This window comes from Excalfactoria chinensis, chromosome 7, assembly GCF_039878825.1.
Source record: "Excalfactoria chinensis isolate bCotChi1 chromosome 7, bCotChi1.hap2, whole genome shotgun sequence".
NCBI lineage: Eukaryota > Metazoa > Chordata > Aves > Galliformes > Phasianidae > Excalfactoria > Excalfactoria chinensis.
The window spans coordinates 23,092,881-23,117,376 of NC_092831.1; the positions used below are offsets into that span (position 1 = coordinate 23,092,881).

Sequence of the window (24,496 nt, forward strand, 5' to 3'; positions counted from 1 at the left end):
CCAGAGCCTGACTTGCGTGGGATTGGTGGCCATACTGTGGGTTGGAGCAGAGAGGTGGTGGGCATTTTTGTTGTTTTCACTGGGCACCTTTAGTTTGGGCATGTTAGAGTGCTTGGAAGAGACAGCTGCTGCTTCTATTTTTCAGCATCTATGGGGGAAGAAGCCAACATGTTTCTCAGAGCACAAAGTGCAGAGGTGAGTGGTAGTGAGCACAGGAGGACTGGGGAGGCTCTGCTCTGCCATGAATGGCTCCAGTGACTGTGTGTCACATCCTGGAAAATGGAGATATTTGCAGTTGTTGTGTTTCTCCTCAACCACCTGTAGCCTTTTAAGATTGTGTTGTGTTGGTGAGTATTCTTTAGAGCATATGTACATACCTGCAGCTTAACAGTGTAAGGAAAGGGCCTTGCATGTGGTCTCATGTTTCTTTCGTGCTGTCACAGTAACTTTTGAACTTTGGGGCAATTCAGTCAGAAATATAAATCTCCTAAAAGATTTGAGAAAACAACTGGGGATAGAGGACAGGGAGCCCATGTTAGTGCCACTGCAACAGGAAAGGCATGAGTTCAACATTTCCTGTACCGCAGTGGATCCAACCACATGCCAGGCACCTCTAGGAAAGCAGCATTCATTTATCCTGTTGCTTGTAGAGCTAATTGCTTCATTGATATTCATTTTTGGTGATGAATCCAGCTCTTTTTTCCACTTCAAAGAGTGCGCTCTCACGCTGCTCCTTTCTGGCACTGTCCCTGCTCCCACCTGGCCTCCTTGCCAAGCACTGCCCACCTTCCTGCCTCTGTGCTGCTCCCCACAAAGTCCCCCTCTGCCCACTGTCTTCTCACTTTCTGGGGACACTTTTCTTCTCCCTTACTTTCTGCTAGCTGTGTGCCCCCTCTTCAGCTGTTGGTGGTTTACAATGCATCCATCCCCTCCCCCAGTCTGAAATTTCCACCACAACAAAAAACACAGGAATGCAGCAATTAATATGTATTATTTCAATAGGAGGCTTAAAAAACAAAAAGCTTTCGCAACAACTTCCCAGTCAGAACCACAGAGGCTATTGTAAGGCAGAAAAACCTAAGAAGCGGCAGCTGTAAAATATATTTAAAAGCCTTTATTCTTTCCTATCACAATGTGGCAAAAGAGACTAAATACAGCTTTCCATTTGTTTAACTAAAAGCTGCCATTCCTCAGTCTCTTTGATGATAATGATACCCACAGTTACAATCAAACTCCAGCACACACATGGAAAACTTTGAGCTCTGTACCAACTTTGCACAATGTATTGTTAATACGGAGATTCGTGAACCCAAGTGCTCTGAGGTGCTGAGAGCAAGGGAAAGTCTGACTGTGCTGGGCTCCTGGTCGATGCTGTTAAATGTAGCACTCTGAGGAGGATAAAGAAAAACCTGTAACTGAGTATTGTTTGTATTACAGTAGCCACTGGACTTACTGTGCTACACTTGGGGAGAGACCATTCAGGAGTTTATAATAGAGAAAGCCACAGAAAGGGTGGGAGAGAAGAGGATTGGCAGTCCAGTTTGACTCATGTGGAAATGAAAGGCCGTACAGTAAAGGTCCAGTGCTGCTAACTCTGGGTTGGCTGCAGGATTGCTTGTCCAGCTCAGAAAGACCACAAGAGCCTACTGGTTCTCCTATGCTGCAGCTGGATGGCTACAAAAGCACACCTCATGTCACAGAGCCCAGTAGTTATTTTAGTGCATTTCTATTATGGCTAAGCTGTGAAAGAAACTTTGAGATGATCAGCCTGAATTTGAGGAGGCCCACGTGCTCCTCAAGTCCCGGGAAGGTAGCTTAGTAAAAACACTGGTGCAAGCTGCCCAGAAAACAAGCAGCTTCCTGGCTATTGTTCTGTAAGTTCCCCATCCTCCTGAGGACCATCCAGCATAGTTATTTGAGGCACGGACCTCAGTGCCTCCCAGCAGCTGATGTGCTGGGCTATTGACTGGGAAGCTGGCTTAGCACCATCGATCTCCAGAAGTTTTACTGAAAATCAATGGTGTCTGTGTGCAGGATCCTGAGGAGAGAAGGAAGTATCCTCCTGGGAAAAAGGAGCTATGCTGCAGTGATTAGGGAGCAGCTCTGTCCCCAGAGTGCAAGGGTGATGACTGTGACTCAGAATGTTCACAGAAAGGGAAAAGAAGCCGCACTGAGCTCTGAGAGTATGGATTTGTTGTCTATGAAGTGACATGAATACAAGGCCTTCGTTTCAGGTGTGCATTTGTGTTAAAGGGAGGATTAAGAAGACTGTCTTCCACCTTCTGCACCTAGCAGAGTTGTGCCAGAAGGATGGTAACCATCACTGTGAAATGTCTCAGTAGGTGAACATGTGCATAAGTTCTGTGCCAAATATGCTATGAAATGTTCCCAAAACACAGGAGTGATGGTCTGTGATGAAAACATATCTCAGCCGTGCGTCTAATGATCAGCTGGGATCCACTACATCTGTTCCCTTTCCTCTCCTTATCTGCCCTTTGCCAGCAGAACACATGCCTTTTTCTGGTTTGAGATTGCTTTCTTGGGACACCAAAACATGCTTGGTGATGGCAGTGAGAAGTACTTTCTGTGGCATCCTCACCTAAGCACTCTGTGCAGAAAGCCCATCTCTAAACAACAGGCATCCAGCAGCATCAGGGGAAAGTTCCTATGGCTGATGCTGCACAGGCACAGTCGGATGGCAATCCCTCCCTTAACAGTTTACAACTTAACTAAATGCAAAAGTAATCCGCAGGCTTGTCATCCACATTGTATCTGGCTCTTGGTTTTCGTCTGCTTTGTCTCTTAACATTGTAAACTGTTTGAGAGAAGAACTGTCTCTGACTCTGTGTTTGGACAGCAGAGGGGTCCCAGTCCTTGCTGAGCCAGGTACTGTAATACAAATAAGGTGTAATAATTTATTTTAAAATGGACATCAAAGAAAATTAAAGATTAAAAGGGAAAGACAACCTTGCATAGCTCAAGGCTTGCCCGGGTGATAGTGCTCGAGAAGAATGTGCTCTCTGCCCAGAGAACAGCCCAGTTGCAGGGGGGGCCCTGCAACGTACTGCCATGGGAGCCAGTGCCAGAACACCCTGGGCATATGAGGAGAAGAGAGGTCAAGAGCTAAAGCAGGATAAAGAAAGGAGAAAGCCCTTTAAAATACACACATGCATTTTCTTGCCAGGATCTATCAAGCCAAAAGCCAAAGCATGGTAATGGCATTTTGTTTATAAGGAAAAAGAAATCGCTTCTGGACTGAGAATTTCTTTGCAAAGTCTCAGATGAGGGGGAGTCCAAAAGGCTTGTTGGTTTAGGAATGTGTACGTTTTTAAGGTGGTTTTTTAAGAAGATTGCTGGTGGGGTCTGTTACAGCACTGAGCACACAGCCCTACAAGCACTTACTGCTGCACAGTGCTGCATGGGAGCCAGCCTGGTGGAAGCTGATGGCAGCACTCACAGCTAACACCATTGTGCTTGCTTTGCAGAGCTCAGCTGCCTGGGTTGCAACCAGCCATCAGTGAGGATGATGGATGAGGTCCCACCAGCTTCAGCAAACTTCAATTGAAGCCCCAGGTTTGTGGCTGTGCCTGGGTAGAGGCCTACAAATGTGTCCCTGTTCTTCAGTCTGTGGCAGATTTGCTGTTGACCCCACCTGGAGAATGTTCCAGCTGCAGCTTCTCCAGCCTATAGCTGGCCAGATTCTGCTCTGTGGGTGGGGATATGTGGAAATCACAGGTGGTGAGTCATTTTGAGTGCTTCTACTGGGTCAACCTGCAGAGCTTGGGTTGCCTCAAACTAGCAAGAGATTGTTCTTGAGTGGGGGGTAAGAACCTCAAGCTGGATTCAGAGCCTTCAGTAGCAAAGCCAAGAGAATTCTCTGGGCCTGACACTGTGGCTGATAGCTTCACAGTCCCCTCTCTGACAGAGGGGAGAAGCTAAGAGATCCTGAGTGCTCTCCTTGCAATCTGGGGACATGTGCCTAGCTTCTGCTGCAGCTCTGTGCAAAGCCTTGTCTTCACTGCACATTACCATGTCCAGGCCATGCTTGTGCAGCGCCAGATACCTGTCTGTAAGGGAACTGCCAAGTCCGGAAGGAAAACTCACTGGCATCTGCAAAAAAAAGCTGTCCTTTGTATGAGCAGCCCTCAGCACAGTGACTGCATGGAGAAGGAAATGCTGGAGTGCAGCAGGAAGCAGGTAGGGAGACAGCATCAGAAGGCATGGCTGTGTGCAGGCTATGGGGTTCTCTGTGTCTTCTGCTGCTACCACCAAAGGGCTTGTGGGTGTGTTACAGTGGGTTCCCCTCCAGCCTGGGTCACAGTGTCCCCCTCTTCTCCTGCATTCTCCTCCCAGGTCTGTGCTCTACACCAAACAAGGGCTCAAAATCCTCTTGTGGGGCTGATTTCTGCCTAATGTACCCACCCAGTGGGATTTCAGCAAACATTAAAGCAGGAGATGGAGCCTTTAATGAAGTTAACCTGCTGAAACCAGGAGAGCATTTGGTTGAAGTACACCTGAAAGCCCTGGATTACACAGCAGCTGCTTCAAAAGAAACCCATTCCCTCTTTTCATACTGCTGCCGCATTGAGAAATAATACAGAACCTTTATATTCAGCCTAATTTACTCAGCCTGCTGAAGTCTGAAAGCTTTTTTTATTAACTCAGGAGATGCGGGGCTTTCCTCCCCAGCCGACCCCCCCTGCAGGCAGCGGGCACAGGTCCCCAGCAGCAAGGAATCACACCCCCCCTGCACTAATGCAATGACAGGCTTAAACTCCATTAGTTTGCTTTCTCTGTTATCTTCCTTGTTTTCTTTTATTCATTTCCCCCCATCCCCTTGTTCTGTCTCTGTTTCTCTTACCACCTCCCTCCCCCAGCTCTTTTCCCCATTTTGTTCTGTGTTTTGTTGCACACCAACAGCGCTCCTCAGATGTGGCACACCTGAGTCAGAGAGCAGCTCCCAGCTGCTGCTGGCAGCCTGGGCAAGTGTGGGGCCATGGCAGGAGGCAGGCAGCATGGGGCAGCCTCTGGCTACCCCCTACACACTGCTTCCACCACAGAGTGGTAGCCCCATGAAAAATCAGATGGGAGACTTGCTGGTCAAGCATTGCAGATACCTCCTGATGGTCAGGGCAGGGGTGGGAAGGACTCATGTGGAGAGAGAAAGCTGAGGGTGAAGACAAAAGAGTCCGTGTGGTCGGTGTTGGGAAGGAGCTGCAATTAGAGGTAGAGAGAAGCTGGAGAGTGCCAGGGAAAGCCCCAAGTGCATGGCCTACTGGCATCACTGCATCACAGCTCTCACTGACACCTGGGCTGCAAAATCCTTCCACCATATTTAATGCAGGTTGTACAGAAAATATTACAGTGCTACGGTATTATGTATTATCTCATTTTCAGTGAGGTTTTGTGCATGGTTCTGACACAGAGGTATGGAAAAACACAGCAAGTTGCTGGTGGGCCTAGTGAGTTCTAAATGCCTACAGGAGGAGGATGGACTGGGAAGGATCTGAGCATTAACTGCTCCCCAGAGAAGTGCCTTTTGGGGCTTTTTTGTACCTGGGCCTGACTAGCAGGAGGTCAGCCTGAGCATCTGCAGCAGTGGAAGCTCTGCAGCTCTGCCTTCTGTACTTGGCACTGATGAGGCTTCACTTTGAGTAATGGATGGATGGATAAACAGATAGCTGGACAGAGTGTGATGGCCTCAAGTTCTACCAGGGGAGGTTCAGGTTGGATATTTGGAGAAACTTCTCAGAAAGAGTCTGTGCTCCCAGAAGGGGTGAAGCTTGACCGCACCTCTCCTAGATCCCTTTTAAGGGCTAGCCACCACTAAGGTAGCATCTCTTTGTGGAGATTGCTCCTTCGTGGAGTTGTTGTGATGAGCATCCATCTCAACTGAAAGCCTCAGCACTGGTGAGACATTCCTTAGAATACCCTCTGGCTATCACTTTACTCTGTAATTACAACTATACACTTGTATTATTTCAACTGTACAGTTGGGGTTGAACTGGCTGGTCTTACAGACCTTTTCCAACCTTACTGATTATGTGATTCTTATCTGCAGGGGCCTGCATGGTGTTTTGGCTGCGCCTTGTGACAGCAGCACGTTGTGCAGAGGAGACTTGAGAGGGGCAAGAAGCACATGGAGAGCCAGTCAGAACCTCTGTGAGCAGCAGGTACCTTCATTTCCCATCACTTCATTCTCTCCTAGAGTTACCTTCTCTTTGCTCAGCAGCATATCACAGCTGACAGCAGCTCAGAGCAGTATTTGCATTCTGATGCTGGCCTTAACTGGGGGATATGGCTGAATGAGGTGGGAGGAAGGAGGCCCCTGTGCCAGGTGGTGCATTAGGTGGGGCCATCTCCTGTAAGTCTTGGTACCTTTTCCGCATGCATCTTGGGAGAGGAATGATTTGTGATGTAGGTTTGCATTGCGCTCCGATGGCTGTGTTATGATTTGCAAGGGCTATTTATACACTCGGCAGTCGCACTCTGCTAGCTTGAGAGTAGTCTGACTACGAGCAAGTAGTAAACAATAGTTGCATAACTCCGCACCACAATGCAAACTAAGGCAGCAGACTCGATGCCACTGGCTTTGCATTGACTTCAACAGGTGCTGGAGCACAACCGAGCCCCAGAAGATGTGAATGGGATCCTAAAGCACGCAGGGGCAACGGGGTGGTGCAGCCCTTGCGTGGCAGCTATGGCAGCGGTGCTGCTCCGCAGCACAGGTGTGATGCTGTCGGTGTGCTCCCGGCACCGTGATGCCGAGATCCGGGCTGCAGGGCAAAGTCCCGGCCCGGCGGAGGCTCTGCACCTGCTCAGCGGCAAAGGCGAGCGGACGGGGCGCCGTATAGTGCCTGCCAACGCCGCTCCCAGGTTGGGTTTCAAGGAGCGCACCGAGGTCGCAGCACGAGAGCTTGCGGCGGAGCGATGCGGGACGTTTCGGTCCCACGCCGCTTTTGGCACCGCAGCGCAGCGCTCGGCTGTCAGCAACGACCCAGCTCGGGCCGAGGCTCCGCGCTCCTTCGCGCGCCGCCGGCAGCGCTCTCCCGGAGCGGGGCCAATCCTTGTCCTGATGCTCCCCCATCCGACAGCTCGGGCGCACCCGCCGCACGCGCAGCTCCCTTTCCCGGCGGCGCCTTCCGCGGCTTTGCGGTGCCCGCCGGCGCGCGGGGAAGGGGCGGCGGCGCGGGGCGCGGAGCCGCGCGGGATCGTTCGTGCTCGGAGCGGGGCAGACGACGCGGGGCGCAGCGCTACGGCGCGGGGTGCGGGAGGGCGGGGCGCGGGCACCCGAGGGGCGGGGCGCGGGCGGGCGGTGGGCCGCGGGGGGCGGTGCTGGCGCGCGGTGCTGACAGCCACATGCCGCCCTGCCTGAAAAGGCTGCGAGGCGCCGGCGGGGAGCGAGAGGAGGCGCAGACGGCGCCCCAGTCCGCACCGCCGTCGCCGCGCCCCGGGGGATGCCGAGGCGCCGTCCCCGCGGGTCGCCCTAGGGGACAAGCGCTCCGTCCACGCCGCCCGCCCCGCGGCCCCGGCTCGGGGGACACCGACCCCAGCTGAGCCGCGCCGGAGCTGCTCGTCCGTGGGCCGCCCACGCGGGGCTCCGGGGCAGGGAGCGCAGCCCGGCGCGCGGCCTCTCGGTGGGGTTTTGCGGTTATTGGCTCTTCGCTAAGGATGGATACGTTTCTACTGGCGTGGGGATTTCTAGGGCTGTGCTTGCCCGGCTCCGGAGGCGCGGCGGAGACAGGTAAGCGGCCCCCGGGCGTGGGCAGCGCGGCGTGACTCGCGGGGTTCGGGCGGGCGGCGTGCTGGGCAAGCCCAGTGCGCGTCGCACGCGGCCGCCCGTCTGCTTTCGCCGGGCGCGGGGGTGAAGCCGGGCTGGAAAAGTTGAGCGTTGCTTTCTGCGGAGGGGAGAGCGGATGGCAGGGAGAAGCCGCAAGGTGGGCACCGCAACCGGCTGCAGCCTCACGAAACTTTGGGTGCGCAGTGGAAGCCGCAGGCGGGGCACGGGCGCTGCGTTGGCAGCGAGAGGGGCTTGGGGACGCGCGGCCGCGGGCTGCCCGTAGGGCCGGGCGAGTCTGGGACTGCGCTCGGAGCCGCTCTGGGTGCTCTGCTGGGCCCCGTGCACCCTTCTCTCTCGGTTCGGTCTGGCTGTTGAGGGCCGCGAGGTCTCCGTTGGTGCGGATGCCGCAGGGGTGGGAAGCGCCTCTTCCGGCCCCTCTTGGGGCTCGGGCTGCGGTTAGCATTGTGGGCGCTGCCCGGCAGGACGGAGTGCCGAGCCGAGCTTGAGGTGTCCCACTGCCGGCCGGACCGCAGGACGTGCCTAGGCAGCTGTTAGGGCGCGCGGTCCCTGCCCACGGTGCCACTCGGACAGCGCTGGGTGGCGAGGGGCAGCCGGCACGGATCGGTCCCTGCATGCCCCCTGCTCCGATCTGCGTGGAAAGGGAAGTGGGAGAGGCGCTGCGGGCTGAGAAAGTCCTTGCAGCAGCAGAGGCGCGGATGTTCCCGGCACACACACGGCGTACGTTCAGTTGCTCGCTGGTATCGCCTCTCTTCTTACAATTATAAAGGAAAGCGACAAAAATCGTATCTTTTGTTCAGATAGGAAAATAAACTAATAAGCGTTTGACGGGGTAAAGAGAGGGGCAGAGTCGTGGGACCCCCGTGGGTGGAGCAGCCCTTCCTGCGGTCCCCCGTGTCGGAGCCCCTGTGCCGGGCTGCAACCTGAGGCTCGTGCCTGGGCACGCACGGCCAGCTCCGGGCAGCTCCTCGCGGCTGTGAGCCCCGCAGCGTGTGCCCGCGTGGCCACCTCTTCCCGTCCTCCAGCAGGCTCGAGATCGGCTCCGCTTTTCGGGAAGGGGTTGAGCCGGCCGCGGGGCTGAGGTTGTTCGACTGCTGCGAGGAATGTTTATTTGAACGCAGGGATTTCCCGGCTAAGCGGAGCATCACATGGTGCTGCAGGCAGCGAGGAAGTTGTCTCCCTGCGGCTGACACCAGCGGCTCTGCCGAGACGCTGTCGTGGTGCCTCTAAGCTGTTCAGATGGCTCAGTCGTGAGCCCGATGGGCAGAGATAGAGAGGCGCGAGCCCCCGTCGGGCTGAGTGAAATGGGCACGTCGGTGGATGAACCTGACACGCCACTGAGTCGTGTCACACAGGTATTCCGTTATTGCAGCGCTGTGCTTGTAGGGGATAGCTCCACCCAATGTGTGCACCTTGGCTCACATGTAGGTTACATTTGTCGGTCATGCTCATCCATACTCATATTTTTCCCTGGGATTTCATGCATATACTAAATATTTTCTCAAACTCGTGAACGTTTTCTTAGAACTGATTAACATAAGGCCCTCCTCCTTAGAGCATGCGCAGTCACCCTTGGGGGTCTTTTCGGTGGTCTTCCGGAGGTTGAGACAGGAGGGCTGATAGTCTCTGTCGCTCCCAAACCTTTGACCCCAGTCTTCAGGAGCGTGCTCAGCTAGGTGTTTGCCTCCTGTAAGTGTGCTTTCTCTGGTATGTCTTGATAGGGCCCATCCATCTTCAGTTTGATTTCATTTCCCATCCTTATCTTTAAGGTAGTACATATGGTTCCTCTAGATACTGATGCTTGCAGTATTCGAGGTCCTCACTCCATCAGTGCACAACCCCAGTCAGTGAGCAGCCTGGTGAATGCGTGCCTGAGACAGATGGATTTATGTTTCAGCCTGGTGTATCTGAAAGCCTGTCTCCATTACGAAAGTCCCTCTTAAGGTTCCCTAAGGGGGGCTAATAGAGGGGGGAGATGATTTTAATAGACAATAATATGATAATCCACATGGCAAAAACCCTGGTGCAATATTTCTACAGTAAGAGATAAACAGTGCAGCTGCCAATTTGTATGTAGCCAAGCAAACCCAGAGATAACGGTGGAGGGGAGCGGGTGGGAGACCCTGGAGATAAATCGGAAAGCTGGATGCTGTGTTTTTCATCTTCCTGTAAAATGCAATCAAGTAGGAAAGTAACAGGTTTGAGTGACCCAAGTGCTGAGCCGTTCAGACGATGTTTATGCTGCTCTGAGCAAATCTCGCTCTCGAAGCCTTCCAAATAGTTTGCTTAAAAGCCAGTATTTTTCGTAATGACTTGAGAGATGCGGCGAGGTGGGGAGGGGACCACAACAAAAAGCTGCCAGGCAGGCGCAGCGCCGCGCACATTCGAGCAGCACACACACCCACGCAGTGCTTGGTGTAACGCCGTGTGCCCGCTGTGCCGTTTGCTCGGATCTTAACGGGAAACAAAAGCTTTTTTAGCCCAGGAGGCAGACAGTTGTCGTCGGGAGCTTCACGGAGAACGACTGATAGGAGCTTGGTGGGGGCTCTGCCCCGGGATGCTGGGTTTTGTCTCTGACTTCCTTACCTCTGCACATCTCCATGCACGGTGCCTGGAGCAGCAGATGGGCATGTGGGTCCCAGTGCTCCACGGGGATGCTCCCCATCTCCCTGCTCTCACCTCCCAGCACTTACCCTGCATTTGGTACCTCCATGGCCCCAGAGATTGAAATGAGAGCATGTGGGGCTGTGCTGGGTGCTGAGCAGCACTGTCCATCCCAGTGGCATGCTGCTGCGGGCAGCTGGTGTCCAACAGAAAGTGCTGGTGCCACTGGGCTCTGCGATGTGGTGGCCTTGTGCCGCAGATAGCCTGAGAGGAGAGAGCATCCTTCATGGGTTTAGGAAGCTGTCAGGTTCAGATAAGGCTGGGAGCCTATCCTGTGGGACCCCTGCTTGTATTAATAGGGAAAAATTAATTTTTAAGCACTGGGATTGCTGCCAAATTATATGACCTCTGACAGACCAGCTGCGCTAGGAAAATAAATCGTCTGTATCTGAGACCCATGGTCCAATGTGAAATCGAAACTGAAGAAGTCGGCAGTTAGCTATGGCAGTGGGGCAGACTGCAGCAGCCCAAAAGCAAGATGGAAGCTGCTAAAGTTGCTTTCCATTGTGAGGTGAAGTCACCAGCACTGTCCCCACAGGGACTCAGAAATACAGTTGTCTGATCCAGGAAGCACGGGAAGCTGCTGTGCCTGCACACACCCTGGCTGGAGTGACCACATCAGCTCGGAGGTGGGGGCAGGAGCGGGTGTGAATGTCTCTGGCTCTACCCTTGCTCTGGAACAGCCTTTTGACATGTCTCTAATTATAATACACACACAGACAAAGAGGTAGCTGGGCTATTTTCGAAATCCCTGTCTACACCCTGGTGGAAACCGCAATACTAGCAACAACATAAATCAGGGCTGTTGCTAGCAGTGTTGCACACAGCGTCGCGCTACAGTAGCATGGTTTTAATCATACTCGGAATCAAAGGGTCAGCTTCTCTCTGCCTGAGCCAAATCGCAGTCTCAGAAGGCTGGATCCGAAGCCAGGCCCCATGCCTGCACAGCGAGGAGGCACAAGCACAGAGCAGGGAGGTTTGTCGGGACGAGGTCGGCAGGCACAGCGCCAAACACTCAAAATCACAGCTTGGATCTGTAAGGCTTTCTGTATGCCAGCTGTGCCCCTAGATGGTCTGGGGGGAAGCTAGGGTAAGCAAGGCAGTGAGAGCCCTGCCCACAGCACTGCTTCTTCCCATACAGCTGGGAATGGGGCTATGAGCTGAGGAGAAAGGCAGGAGTCAGCAAGTAGAATAGCCAGAGGTATTGCTAGCAGCAATGGATGGCTGCAGAGACTTTGAATGCTTCTCACCTACCTTCATAGTTGATGAGTCAAAGAAAATTGGACCCCAGAGGTGTAGTGCTGGGCTTCAGGTCTTTGAAAACTTCCCTGATTCCTCACCGTGCATGTGAGACAAGGGCAAGACATCTCTCCCAGCTGTCCTGGTGGGTCACTCTGGCGTGGGGCTCAAATGCCTGTCCTGCATCTCCCACCCTGAAAGACGGTGAAGCCAAAGGGACAGTTTGGGACTGGAAAGACACAGTTCTTAAGGGATGTCTTTTGGGTTGGGGAAAGAGGAAGGAAGCTGCTGACTTGTGCACACAGACACAGATGCACACCTGTACTACTTCCCTGGCTTCCCTTCTCTTCACTGGCACCCAGGACTGATCCTTTTCTCTTCAGTTCCCAAAACATTACTGCCTGCCCCACTCACTCCTGCAGCCTGCCCTTCCCTCATGCCATCCCTTGTGTGCTCAGGCTCTCTCCACAACTTTTTCCCTCATGCACACCCTTGGCTCGCTCTTGCTTTCCTTTCTGCCTGTCCACTGAATGTGTGCTCAGTAGGAAACAATGTGCTTAAGATGCTCGCCAGAATGTGTAATAACATCGGCAGCAAAGCTTAGCAGAGGCTGGATTTGAGCAAGTTGTCATAAAGGCTGAAGCTGCTGCTCAGCAGCGTGTGCATGGGGGAAGCTGCAGCAGGGTCTCTCCCAGGTGGCTCTGAGGGAGCTGTTTCCCTCCTTGTCACATCCCATCCCAGCCTTAGGCTTGTGTGCCTGCTGCTGAGGCACTGGGTTTTGCTGTGCACTGGGGGAAGGGGCTTAAGGGTATGGAGGATTCAGCTCTGCCAGCTGCCTTAGGGAGTGGCAGAAGTAAACTGTTGGGGAAAGGTGGGATTTGAGGGTTTATGAAGAGCAGACCTTGACAGATGGGATCAGAAGGTGCAAGGGAGCTGGGAGATCACAGCGGGCTGTGAGAGATGAGATGCGCTTTTGGTTTCTTCTTGGAATTGTCATTATAACAATACTAATTAGTATTTCAGTGGCATTGGACACCTTTCATCAAGCTTGGAGCTCTTTAGAGAGGAATCCTAGGTGAATTTATTTAATGTGTGGAGTTAGAAATGTCTCTCATTTTCTTCTGTGGCCCTCAAAGCAGCCTGTTTTTGATAACATTCACAGGGATGGCTCAGCTGGTTGTTTCCTCCTCATATTGTTTTCTGGTGCAGCCTACAGGGGAGGTGGCAGACTGCAGTGCAGGAGCTCTCTGCCCTATTTTTTCTTCTTCCCCACACCTCCCCAAACTCTATTTCCCTGCCTGCTTACTGGTGAAGCTTTCTCAGCACCTGCCAAAGCTGCCACCTGCTCCTGGGAGGTGGCATTGTGCTTCTGTGCATTATCAAACCCTTGGGTGCCTGACACAGAGGCAAGAGAAATAGGCATGGCTCCTGAAAGTTCAATATGCAATTATCCTCTTCCGTGTGCACGCACACGCTCACGCACCTCTGGAATGATTGCTGCAGTAGCCAGGAGTTGTAATTTCAGACCCACCAATTACATTCATGGGCAAGTCAGGAGAATTGTGTGCACACATCTATATAAAGACTAACACTATTAAGCTGGTTGCCCTATTGGAATTGCATTAGCTTGTGATATAAGATGACAAATAACAAAGTTAACGGAGGTGGCACCTTGTAAAAACAGGATATGAAACCTCATCCAATATACAAACGTGTGGGGAAACAAAATAAACAAACAAACTTCCCAGCTACAACACTTGAAGGTCAAGGTTCCACTGTCTCAAGTTGTGCAACTGATGCCCACTGCTGGAAAGCAGCTATCCAGAGCCACAGGGGTGGAAATCTTCTGAATTCCAGTGATCTTAAAGAAAATTAGCTGGACTTGCATTCAGGATTTGGCCCTCTAGTTTTTCCACAGTAAAGCTTGAGCAGCACTCTGCAGTCAGTTCCTCAGTGGATTACCATGGACAGGAAGTGCGGGTCTGTCTTGTTCTCTTCCTCCCTCCAACGCTCCCACCTTCTTTAAAAATACTTTCAAATTCTTTCTTTCTGCAAAGGCTCACAGCTAAAATGTTCCATTTGCTGAGCTTTCCGGAGTTCTCCTCTCATTGCTGTCCAGCACTATAAAGTGAATATATTGCATCCTTCCCCAGTTGCCTTAGGAAGTGGTCAAACGGCCACATTCCTGAGCTGATGGATTGGCGCTCTCCTTTCTTGCCAGAGCCCAGTGTTTTTATGGGCCTGTCTCATGACAGACTTGAGACGCTTTGAATCAGACAAAACCCGAGTTCACATCTCAGAAGCGGTCTTTACGTTCTGCTTTGCCATGAGCATGCTTTTAAGGGAAATTTAGTGTGAGTGGTGAAGGCCCTGGCTGAGGTGTTGGGGGAACTTTCCCTGGCTGTGTGGAATCCCCAGAGGTGGACGTGGGTGTCGCGCTGGGATGTGCTGTGCGTGTCAGTGCTTTGTGTTGTCTGGGTGTGTTTGTCCATTAATTCGTTCAGGAAGCCTTTGAAGCTTTATCTCGCAATCCAAAGCAAACATGCTCTTGCTAATATGATCTATGCTACAGGGGATAAAAAATCTAATCTTATTAGTTTCCTCTGTTCTGCGTGTCTCTCCCTGGCCAATGGCTAAGCTCTACATTTAAATCTGAAGCTTGATTTGTGCTCCCGCCCTTCTGAAGCTGTGCCTTAGGGTTTAGGGTAGGGCCCACAGCAGCCTGCAGCATCCCCTAGGGCTGAAGCGCTGGTAATGAGGCAGGATGGACGTGAGCAGTAACAAATCCCTGCCAGGTGGGATCTGTTTCTCCCATTCATGCTGGGGTTTGGCAGAGCACTTGGATGCATGTGGACCTTGCAAAGCTTAGCTTCTGAAAGAGCTGTTTGACCCCAGCAGGATTTGCTGTAGCTTGTGCCAACTTCAGCAGCTTTGAGAGCACTCATTTCCTCCACACCAGGACCCACGTTTTGCTGTGGTGTTGTTGGGCAAATCTCCCCTGCCCAAGCACCATGTCCCATGATATAGAAATCTTATGTAGTGGGATGAAAGCATGGAGTTGAGGTGCAGGGCCTTGTACAAAGCAGAGGAAGCAGTCAGGAGGCGAGACAGTGAGCCCTGACGATGCGGGGCTGCTGAGATCTTCACCCTTGCTGCCCTCACTCAGCAGCAGACACCAGTGCTGCCACCTGCTTCTGAGGTAGCAGAAGCGCTTTGCATGCTGCGCACAGTCTTGAATTATATCCCCAAAGTAAACTGAACCCAGTGGATCAAAATGTGTGATGGTTCCCTGCTGGATGCTGTGAGCTCTGAAAGGCTGTAGTATGTGTTTGTTGTGAAATGGGCCTCTGTAGTGATGATTATTTTTGTTACAGGCAGAGTTGGCTTCAGTTTCTGTGTTGCAGGTCCAACAATAACAGTGAGCCCAGCTCTCCTGGGGTGAGGAAAATCCAGAGGGGTTTAGTCGACAGGAAATTCGAGTAGGAGAACACTGTGCTCCTGTCCGAAAGTTTCAGCTTGTGCTGATGAGCTGTGGAGCTGGGAAGCCCCACGTGTGGGTGGAAGCTCCTGGGGCCTGGCTGCTATCTGCGGGTCCCTTGAGTGCTGACTGCAGCCTTTGTGGGAGTTCTGTAGTCGTCCCCCCCCCCTCCCCCCCCCAGTAAGCATCCCTGGTGTTCCTTTTCCACACTTTTGGCTTGCTGTTTGTCCTCTGGTGTAAGTCCCCAGCTGGGACCTTGTTATTCCTATTGGGTTAGCCTCCAGTTGCAGGGATAACCCAAGGCACCTGGTGGGCTGCAAGGAAAGAGGCTTTCGGGGGTTTCCCACCCCAATCCCAGCCCACTCGCACACAACTGAGAAGCGCTGAACTCTGCGGCATCCACCGTGGAGCCTGCAGCCTGGCCATGGGCACAGCCTACCAGCCCTCTGCCATGCAGGTTGGCACAGCCCCAGCAGTTGGCTTTCAGATCCCACGTTCTGCTTACTGAGCAGCGGGATGTCCCACGCACCTGGCAGCCTCAGCTGATGCTTCAGAATTCAATTTTAATTTTATTAAGTGAATTTAGGGCTGGTGAAAGCTGCCAGAGCCCATTAGCCTTGGAGCACGTCTTGCTTCCAGAGCATACGGCCTGGGCAGTAGCCATGCTACTCACTTTTTTTCTTTTTTTTCTTTTTTTTTTTTTTTTTGCATCGATTTGATGCATCATTTTTAAAGGACAGATTTATGTAGGAGCTTGGACCTCTGCTGAGTGCACAACAGACCTGGTTTTATATAGGAAGTTGGTGCTTGAAATGTCTGCTGAGACAAACCCTTTGTCTGTCAGTGGGCGCAGTGATGGATTTTTTTGTTACAGGTGTTTGTCTGCTAGATACCAGTGAATCAATAGAAAGAAAAGCCCAACAGAACAATTACAGAGATATTAGTCATTTTGCCTCTTCAGATAACTCTAAGAAGCCCATTTCCCTGCTATGCAGTTGCCCACCTCCTGGGCAGTGCTGCATGTGGATGAAATGTAGCTCTCCTTATTAACAGGGAGCTTCTTTGAGGGGTGAATGCGGGGCAAAATCTGCTCCTCCAAAAGGCTGAGAAGCTTTCCTGCAGGTAGAAGGCTGCAGAAAGGTGGTGATTTTTTCCTGGTACTATCTAAATGTGTGTTGGACATGGTATGTCTTCCTATCTGCTCCATGATCTCACCTGCTCATCCCACTTTGCTCTTGGGACCACAGAAAAAGGGCTCTGGTTCCTGGCATAGAGGGAGCCTCTTACCTTGGCACCTGACCACTGAGCTGACTTGAAATCAGGGTCAAGCCTGAGGACTTCCTTAATTTGGTCCTGCTGAGCTGTGGTGGCCTCACAGGGTGAGGGGAGAGATTTTAGCATCAGGGTGTCTGTTACTGAGTGTATCTGTCGCAGAAGAGCTGGCGCCTGGTCCCTTGTTCACATTGCAGTTCCCCTCGACTGGCTGGATCGCTATGTGTGCTCATAGTACCCAGCGCAAGGAAGGGCTCGCAGCTTCAAAGCGGTGGGTGATGTTGGTGGTATCAGCCTAGCGGGTAGCATGTGTGTGAAAGCAGGGGAGACAGGGAGGGTATGATGAGGTGTGGAAGGATTGACTATTTTCATGGCTTCGAGACTTTGCCCTTTCCAAGAAAAATAATCTGCAGCTTGAATATTTGTCTTTGCTGGAGGGGGTGGACATGTGTGCAAACGAGGTGTGAATTTTTAGGAGAAGGTGTGAAAGTGTGTACATGAGTGAAGTGTGAATTACACGTCTATTTGTACGTTGATGTCAACAAGTCCCTGCATTTCTTCCTTCCACGTGAATGTCTCTCTCCCTCTCTCCTTTCCCCCCCACCCCCCCCCCAGACCCACATAGACGCGTGTGTGGGCAAATATGCTTTTCTAAGAGAAGGGGTTTGTGCAAAACCGTTGGTTTGTAAATGTTTGTGCGTTGAGCAGGCGCTCCTGTGGAACAAAACCAGATGTTTTTTGGTATTCTCAGCTCCTCTGTGGCAGCTTTGCAATTTTTTCCCCTCATATTTTTCAGGATTCTTACAGGATTATTTTAAGAAAAAGACAGGGCTGCAGAGATGCCTCTGGGTGTGTGAAAAGAAAGTTATTTTAAAGAATAAATGTGTTAGAGGGCATGAAAAACATGGAGGAAATGGAGGCAGCGCTTTCTCATAGTGAAGGAAGCCTGACTCCCGCAGGGCAGCTGGAGCATAGGAGGACCTTCCTGCTGCTGCTGCTTCTGCACAGCAGTCACCCTTTCTGTAGGGTGCATGTGGGCAGCAGGGTGCTTTTCTCCAGGAGGCATCACTTCGCTTTTTCTCCATGTGTTGCCAGATGTGCTTTTCTGTGCTGCAGGAAAGCCCAGCTGCACCCTGCTGGGATGGGAAGGCTATGGGACAGCCCCTTGGCAGGGGGATAGCCCTTCACCCCTTCCTTTGTGGTGCCTGTGCCTGACATTCCCTCCACTGCAGAGGCCCCAGTGTGGATGGGTGTGTGTGAGGGTTTGTGTCCCATGTTTCACCCCATCGCTCATGGGTTGGGAGGGTAGAGCCTGTCAGCACAAGACTGAGGTCAGCAGGGCAGTGCTGGCCCCTCTGCTTCCCTGGCTGGCTGCTCTGCACAGGGGCCGCAGGGTTTGGCTGGATTTCACCCATTTTGCTGAGCAGGAGGAGGCATTGCCATCATCTGGAGACATCTGTGGGGCCACGATGCTCAGACAGGGTGGTGGCAGTGGGGAGGCACGCGATGGGGCCCCATGGAGAAAGGGACTTTGTTGAGATTTGTAGTGTGTTGTCAATTGACCCTGTGATGCAGATTTTCCTCCCAGCAAGTAATGCAATAATAAATTTGATTTGCAGTGTTCATGAGATTAAATGTTTTTTTGAAGATGAAATCACCCTCGAGGGCCTGTTCTAACCCAAAGCTGGGAATGCTTCCTCTGCTCAACATGTAATTGTTGCCAGCCATTTGTGGGCTAGCCCCACAAAACCACCACTGCTGATTATCAGTCTGCAATTCCAACAGCTTGGGTTGACCAAAAGATTTTGGAAGGAAGAGGTGGCTTGTCTGCTGAAATGGGGTCATGGCTGCTGCAGTGGAGAGGAAGGCAAGTGGGAAAGGGCTGTCACACAGCTCCTTGCTGGAGGCAGGAGGGCAGGACACCGTCCTCACCCCTGCTGCCAGCCATGGACTTGCTGCTCAGCATTGCTTTGCCTCAGTGCCCTTCCCTGGGAGCAGCAAAGCTCTCTGCAGATGCACTGAGGGTCATCTGTGTCCAAACCCTGGTTCCTCTCGGGGTGCTTGTGAGAGACTGCCATGGAGCAGCTTGTGAAGGAAGATATAAAGTGAGGCAGCTTCAGATGATCTGATACCAATCTGTCTCTTACTTTATAGCTCTGTAATTGCCTAGGCAAGAGCATTTGTTTCTGTTTTCTGGTCTGTGTGAAATGTGGCATATAAGTGTGGCAGGAGGTGGAAGGAGAAGGAAGTAGCTTTCTTGTACAATAATGTCTCCAAGACCAGAGATTGATATTGAAATATTAAGAGTGCCAACCTGGCATCAGAAGCCTGAAGAGCAGCCTTTATCAGACCACTGCCAGCCATGGCCCACAGGGACCTGCTGTCTGTAGCTGATGCCCCAAACCCATTTTTAATGCCTCATTCCCTTTTGTGTCTCTGCAGCTCAGCCATGTGGGGGCCGCCTGAACTCCAAGGACGCTGGGTACATCACTTCCCCGGGCTACCCCAATGACTACCCCTCCCACCAGAACTGCGAGTGGGTCATCTATGCTCCTGAGCCCAACCAGAAGATTATCCTCAACTTCAACCCTCACTTTGAAATCGAAAAGCATGACTGCAAGTAAGAACCTTCCTCTTCTTCTCTAGTACATTGTTCTTTCCTCTTGCTTTTGTGCAGTGGCATGGACACGGTACTCTTTTGTGTATGAAAGCAAGCATCAGCCTGAGCCCCCAAAGTGCTGTGTGTCATGGCTTTTCAGGGCAGGTGTGCCTCTGCCAACTGGGTGGGTTTAAGATGTTTCTTTGGACTCAAAGGATGAGCATACACTGGACTGAACATTTTCTAGCCTGAAATCATCTGAAGGCAAGAGCTAACTGGCTTTTGGCCTGACTCTGACTTTGGTTAGAAGGCAGCTTGTTTTTTTTGTTGTTTTTTTTTTGTGTTGCGGTGGCTTCACTTTTAAGCCATGCTGGGAGAGCAGTGCAATTTCCTGTTGGGTAACTAGGCAGAGACGTGGCATGGAGAGCCCAAGGGCTGGAGACCTGGGCTTGGGGGTCTGAACTGAATCTGATTCTCCACAGTGTTTGTTCTACAGGGCTTAGTAATCAGGGATATTGGTTTTGTTTGCTTTTCTTTTTCCCCTAAGACGGGGCTCAGAAACTAGACGTCCAGGAAAAACAATTAGCAGCTAGTAAAGAATAATTAACAGCATCAAAGGGCACCATAAAAGGCTGAGTTAATAACATGGTCTCAGCAGACGTATAAACCTGTGCATTTCATCTGGAATCTGTGGCCAGCTGCAGGGATGTCTGAGCTGTGAAAGAGCTCAGTCTCCTAAAGTAGGCCTGATGCAGCAGTTTTGCTAGGCATGCTGCTTCTATTGATTAAAAGGAAGTTATATATGGAGAGGGGGAACTCTGATTGCAAAAGGGACTGGGGAAGCATTTATAGGGCTGTAGGATCGGTCCTGTGGAGAATAAAGAATTCACTGTGAGTTTCATGATGTACTGAAAGTTATAATGCGCAGAGTTGGATCCTCAGCTACCGTAAATGGGTCCTCTAACTATAACCAAGGTGTACTGATTGATGTCACTGGGGATCTGATCACCCCCTAAAGATAAAGCTCTGAGCACCATCAGCTCTCCTTGAAGTCACTCTGCGTGTAAGGAGTTTAGCAGTTTGCAGGATCAGGCCTGCATTTAGAGAAGGGAGATGGGGTAGAAAGGCTTAACGCAGGCATAAAAGAATACAGCAAGACCTTGGCAATGCTCATGAGAATGATGGCTGCTATCAGGTTTTACTATTGCTCGGACAGGTTTAACTGTGTAGCCTTCCCATAGCTAATGCAGTTGCCCCAAATTCAGAGTAATAAAAGCTTTATAGGCCTATGTTCTGAGACTGCAGAGTATGCAATATGTATTGGCAGGACAATGTGCATGGGGCAGGGGCTGAGCTGGGCAGGAGTAACTGTGTCTCTTCAAGGTCTCAGTCTAGCAAGTCTGGGTCAGTCAGAGTGCCAGAAACCTCTACGGGCATCCGGCTTTCCCCTGCAGCTATGAAGTTGTTGCTTACAGCTCTGAGTACTTTGGACAACTTCTACCACATTTTGGTGCCTGTGAGGGAACAGGGTCTGGTTCTGAGCTCAGGTGCCATGTGCTAGAAGGGGTACCCCAACCACTGAAGTCATTGTTCTTCTATGGCTTTCTGCTTTGTTGGTCAAACATCTGAGTGGGTGCTCCATGGTACTGTGCTTTTCCTTTCTGCACGTGCACAGAGGAGCTTTGCAGGAAGGTTTGTGTTGGAGGGTTTTTGTTCCCAGCACTCTCCATGGGATGTGAATGGCGGAAGGTTTCTCAAGGTCTTTGATTCAGTTTGGCTTCTGCAACAGTATTGCTCTCTAGGAACCAGGAATTCACATCAAACCTCTGCTGAAAGTGAGTCTTGCCTGCACCTCTGTTCCCTCAGCTGCTGCATGTGTACAGGTGTGAGACAGGGTTCATCCACAGTGCACCTGGGTCTTCGTTGACCCGCAGGTGTAAGCCAGGAGCTAGTAGTTCAGGTGCCTGTCCCCCACAGCAGGTATTGCAAAGGATGGACAGTGCCTGGTCGGAACCGTGACTAAATCAGTGATAACAGCGCAAGATAAACACTGCCAAAAAGGAACAGGTAGGAGGGGGAGTTTTTGTTTTTAAGTGGACTACCAGAAAGAGAGAAATATTAACACTGTGTAATTGCCTGGACATTAAGCAGTATTAGCAGGTGATCATCTCATAATAAATCTCATCTAAGGGTCAGAGGGTATGTTACAAGGATGCAAAGGTCTCATTGCAGCTGCAGGTGGGAATCTTAATGGGACCAGGAGTTCAGAATCAAAGAAACATCATCTCAGGGCAGAACCTTACTTCTGACATCTGCTCATTAATAAAAGCATTTTCACTGAAGGATGGCAGCCGATAGTCTGACTGGCACTTGGTCTATGGGCAGACACAGTTCCCCCTGGCCTGGTGTTGCTACCTGGCAGCTCAGGGAGTGGGAGCAGGGCCAGGCTGTGCTTCGTGCTCCAGCTGCCAGGAGTAAACAAAACACCACAAGCGCTTCCTTTGTTGCTTCATCCTTCTACATTTCTTTTACCTTATTAGGCTAACGTTTCTTCCCTGTGAAGCATAACATTTACATTCCAAAAGCCCATTTTAAGACCTACAAAACTATCTGCAAAAATATTCATCCTCATATCAGATGTAGGCTTCCCTTTGGGGCAGGAGGTGCTTCCTCCCATGCTTTGCATCCTTGGGACCTACACGGAAAGGTCAGTGACTTCCTCTGGCCAGGCAGCTGGCCGGAAGGGGCTGCGGACCTGTGGCTGCCAGACATCGGAATGAGAGCTGCCTGTGTGCAGCAGGCTCTGGAGGCTGGTTCTGCCCAGGGGGAGGGAGCCCAGGCTACTAGGAGGTGGCAGTGATGGGCAGCTCGCTTGATGCTCATTACATTGCTATTGTTTCCTCCAGAAGCACATCTGGGCTTTTCTTTTTTGGCTGTGTCCAGCTGCATTAAGAAGCAACTGCATCCCCCAGCCGTCATCAAAGGAGTAATTGATATAATTGAAGCCCTAGAAGATACTGCTCTATCTCTGTGCTTCATCTGTGCTCTGAGGAAGTGCCTTACTTTGGGAAGCGCTTCAGATAAAGAAGACTGGGCACCTCCTGCACTTTGCAGGTCCCAGTGTCAGTCACGGCAGAGCCCTCCTGTTGCAGGAGGGTGGATGTGCTGGGGGGGAGGCCCTGGGCTGTGCTCCCTCTGTCCTGCAGCCATGAGGAGACAGTGTGACAGCAAGGAACAAAAAGGAAGCTGAGCACTGTGGTGAGAGGCCTGCCTAGCTACCCAGAAATAATAATAGCCCTATCCCCTTGCCGTTTCTTCCTCTGTGAACTGTGAGTGCAACTCGGGTGGAGCAGTGCATGTGTGCTCCCTAAATGGGGAGGTGGCAGCCAGGAGGAAAGAGTGTGCTGCTGCTGCAAAGGGGCTTAGCTCTGCCATGTGGCATAGTGGTACCTGGGCAGCCTTGTATCTACCAGGGTTTATTTTTAATCCCAGGAGTGACCTGAACAGAGTTTCCCAGTGTGCTTTAGAAGTCCCCCCAGCTTGTGTAGACAGGCAGCTCTTCCTGCCTAGTTGCCATTTCTCTCCTCTGTCTGTGCTGCTTACTTGGAAAATCCAAGTCAAACTTCAGCTCTGAGTGAATCATCACCTCTATAATTACCTTTTCCATTTGTGTGTCCCTCCCACTGCTAGAGATGTCTCTTAGCCTCTGAAAGCTCCCAAGCCTGGCTGTAGGTTCTGCCATCCCAGCTGCAAGGCAAGCTGGACAGTGACACCCTGGGTGCTGAGGCACTTCTGCTTGCACGTGGCAAAGACACATGCTGTGCATCACAGTGGGAGGGCACGGGTTCCCACTGCCAGCAGAAGACCTTTGGGCTGAGTCATAGTATCTGCACCAGAGAAACGCTGTGTATTGTAAAGCCTGAGCCACAGGCAGGCCACGTCGGCAGGATTTTCTGGAGCCCTTCTGCCAGGCACCCAGGAGAAGGATGGAAGGATGCTGCTGGGACTGGGGCTTTCTGCCTGGGCAGGATTTGGGGCTGCTGCAGTGGCTCGCAGCCCCCTCTGGTGGTACTCACCAAATGCTGGTGGAGGGCTCTGGAGATGGGACCTGGGCTCCAAAAACAAGCAAGAGGTGACAAATGGCAGGCAGCCCAGAGTTTGCAGAGTCAGGCTCTTCCTCCTGGTGCTGGCTCACCATGTCAGGCCTTGAGGGTTTCCAGAAAAAGGAACTGCAGCCACAGTAAGGGGGAAATCTGTGTAGTTGTCATTGCAGCGTGATATAGTGATGTCAAGTAAAAAACACCATGTTCAGCATGACCAGGCAGAAGCAGGCAGAGAGGCAGGGCACGAGCCGTGGCTGACATGGGAAGATGTCACATGCCAGTGCCCTTGTTGTGGAGCTGGCAGCATGTATCGGTGCTCCCAGGCCACATTGCAATGGACATTGTGGGCACTGCCAATCAGCAATGGCCCTGTGGCAGTATGCCACCTCCTGTGCTTCCAGGAATGGGATGTGGGGGCACAGCACGGCTCCATGTCCTTCTTGGAGAGCAGCCAGGCACTTGGCCCCAGCCCCGTACCCACGCGGTGGGGGAGCAGCACTCAGAAGCATAGTTTGGCCCTGCCCTGCTCACCCGCTTCTCCTGACCATCTCTTTCAAACAGGAGTGTGATATTGCTAGATGCCCTCCTTCCATCAGCCAGGGTTAAGAGCAGACAAGGCAGCAATTATGGACAGCTAATTAGGGAATGCTTTTGAAAAGTTTGCATAATTAGCTCATTAGTAAACATTTTAGAAACAATGCAGTTCATCTCCAGATTGGGTGAATGCTTAGAAAAGAGAGATTTGGCACACTGCGCGTGTTTGGAGGGGGGTCTTCACTGGGGTGCAGTGGGAAGTGAGTGCATCTCCTGCAGTGCTGGGGCAGTCGAGCCGAGGCTCAGCAGAGAGGAAGTCAGCGATGAGATGTTAAGGAAGGCATGTGCTTGCTCATACATTTGTGGCACGGGTAGCCAGAAGCAACATTTCTAACGTACAGGAAATAATTCCGTCTGGGTAACGCAGCCCTGTGGCTCAATTTGTCTTCAGTTGAGCTTCTGCTGTTTTTTCACTTTGTCTGGTATCCGCTGTGTGGTTCATAATTCCTGTCAGCCACAGCCGTTATGCACACATGGCCAGCAGTGAGCAGGCTAGCAGTGATGCTGTTTGGCCACCTCCAGGTGACTCTTATCTTTGCTCCGCTGCCCATCTGTAGGGCTGGGAGGACTCAGTTCCCTCTGTGGCCATGCCTGACTGAGCCCCTTCGGGGGGCCCAGGCCCTGTGTGGGTGGGGGGCTGCAGGCATGCTGCTGGGCTCCAATGTCTCACCGGCATCCGGTGCTTAGGAGAGCCGGGTCTTGTCCTGCATCGCGTATCCTGTTGGCATGATGACACAGCAAGGGCTGTT

General features: G+C 51.9%; 1 protein-coding gene and 1 long non-coding RNA gene across 4 annotated transcripts in view; both read left to right on the forward strand.

Annotated features, from left to right (window-relative positions):
- Window positions 1-114: 114 nt before the first annotated feature.
- Window positions 115-6,182, forward strand: LOC140255196 (uncharacterized). The gene is made up of 4 exons (XR_011904429.1): window positions 115-195; window positions 3,486-3,573; window positions 4,039-4,197; window positions 6,062-6,182. It is a non-coding gene; the product is annotated as an uncharacterized lncRNA (long non-coding RNA).
- Window positions 6,183-7,335: 1,153 nt separating this feature from the next.
- The window catches only part of NRP2 (neuropilin 2), an 81,166-nt gene continuing 64,005 nt past the window's right edge, over window positions 7,336-24,496 (forward strand). For all 3 annotated transcript variants that reach the window (XM_072341580.1, XM_072341581.1, XM_072341582.1), the window contains exons 1-2: window positions 7,336-7,744; window positions 18,894-19,071. In XM_072341580.1, the coding sequence (XP_072197681.1) occupies window positions 7,672-7,744; window positions 18,894-19,071 (251 nt within the window). In that variant the 5' untranslated portion in view covers window positions 7,336-7,671. The remainder of the gene's footprint in view (window positions 7,745-18,893; window positions 19,072-24,496) is intronic.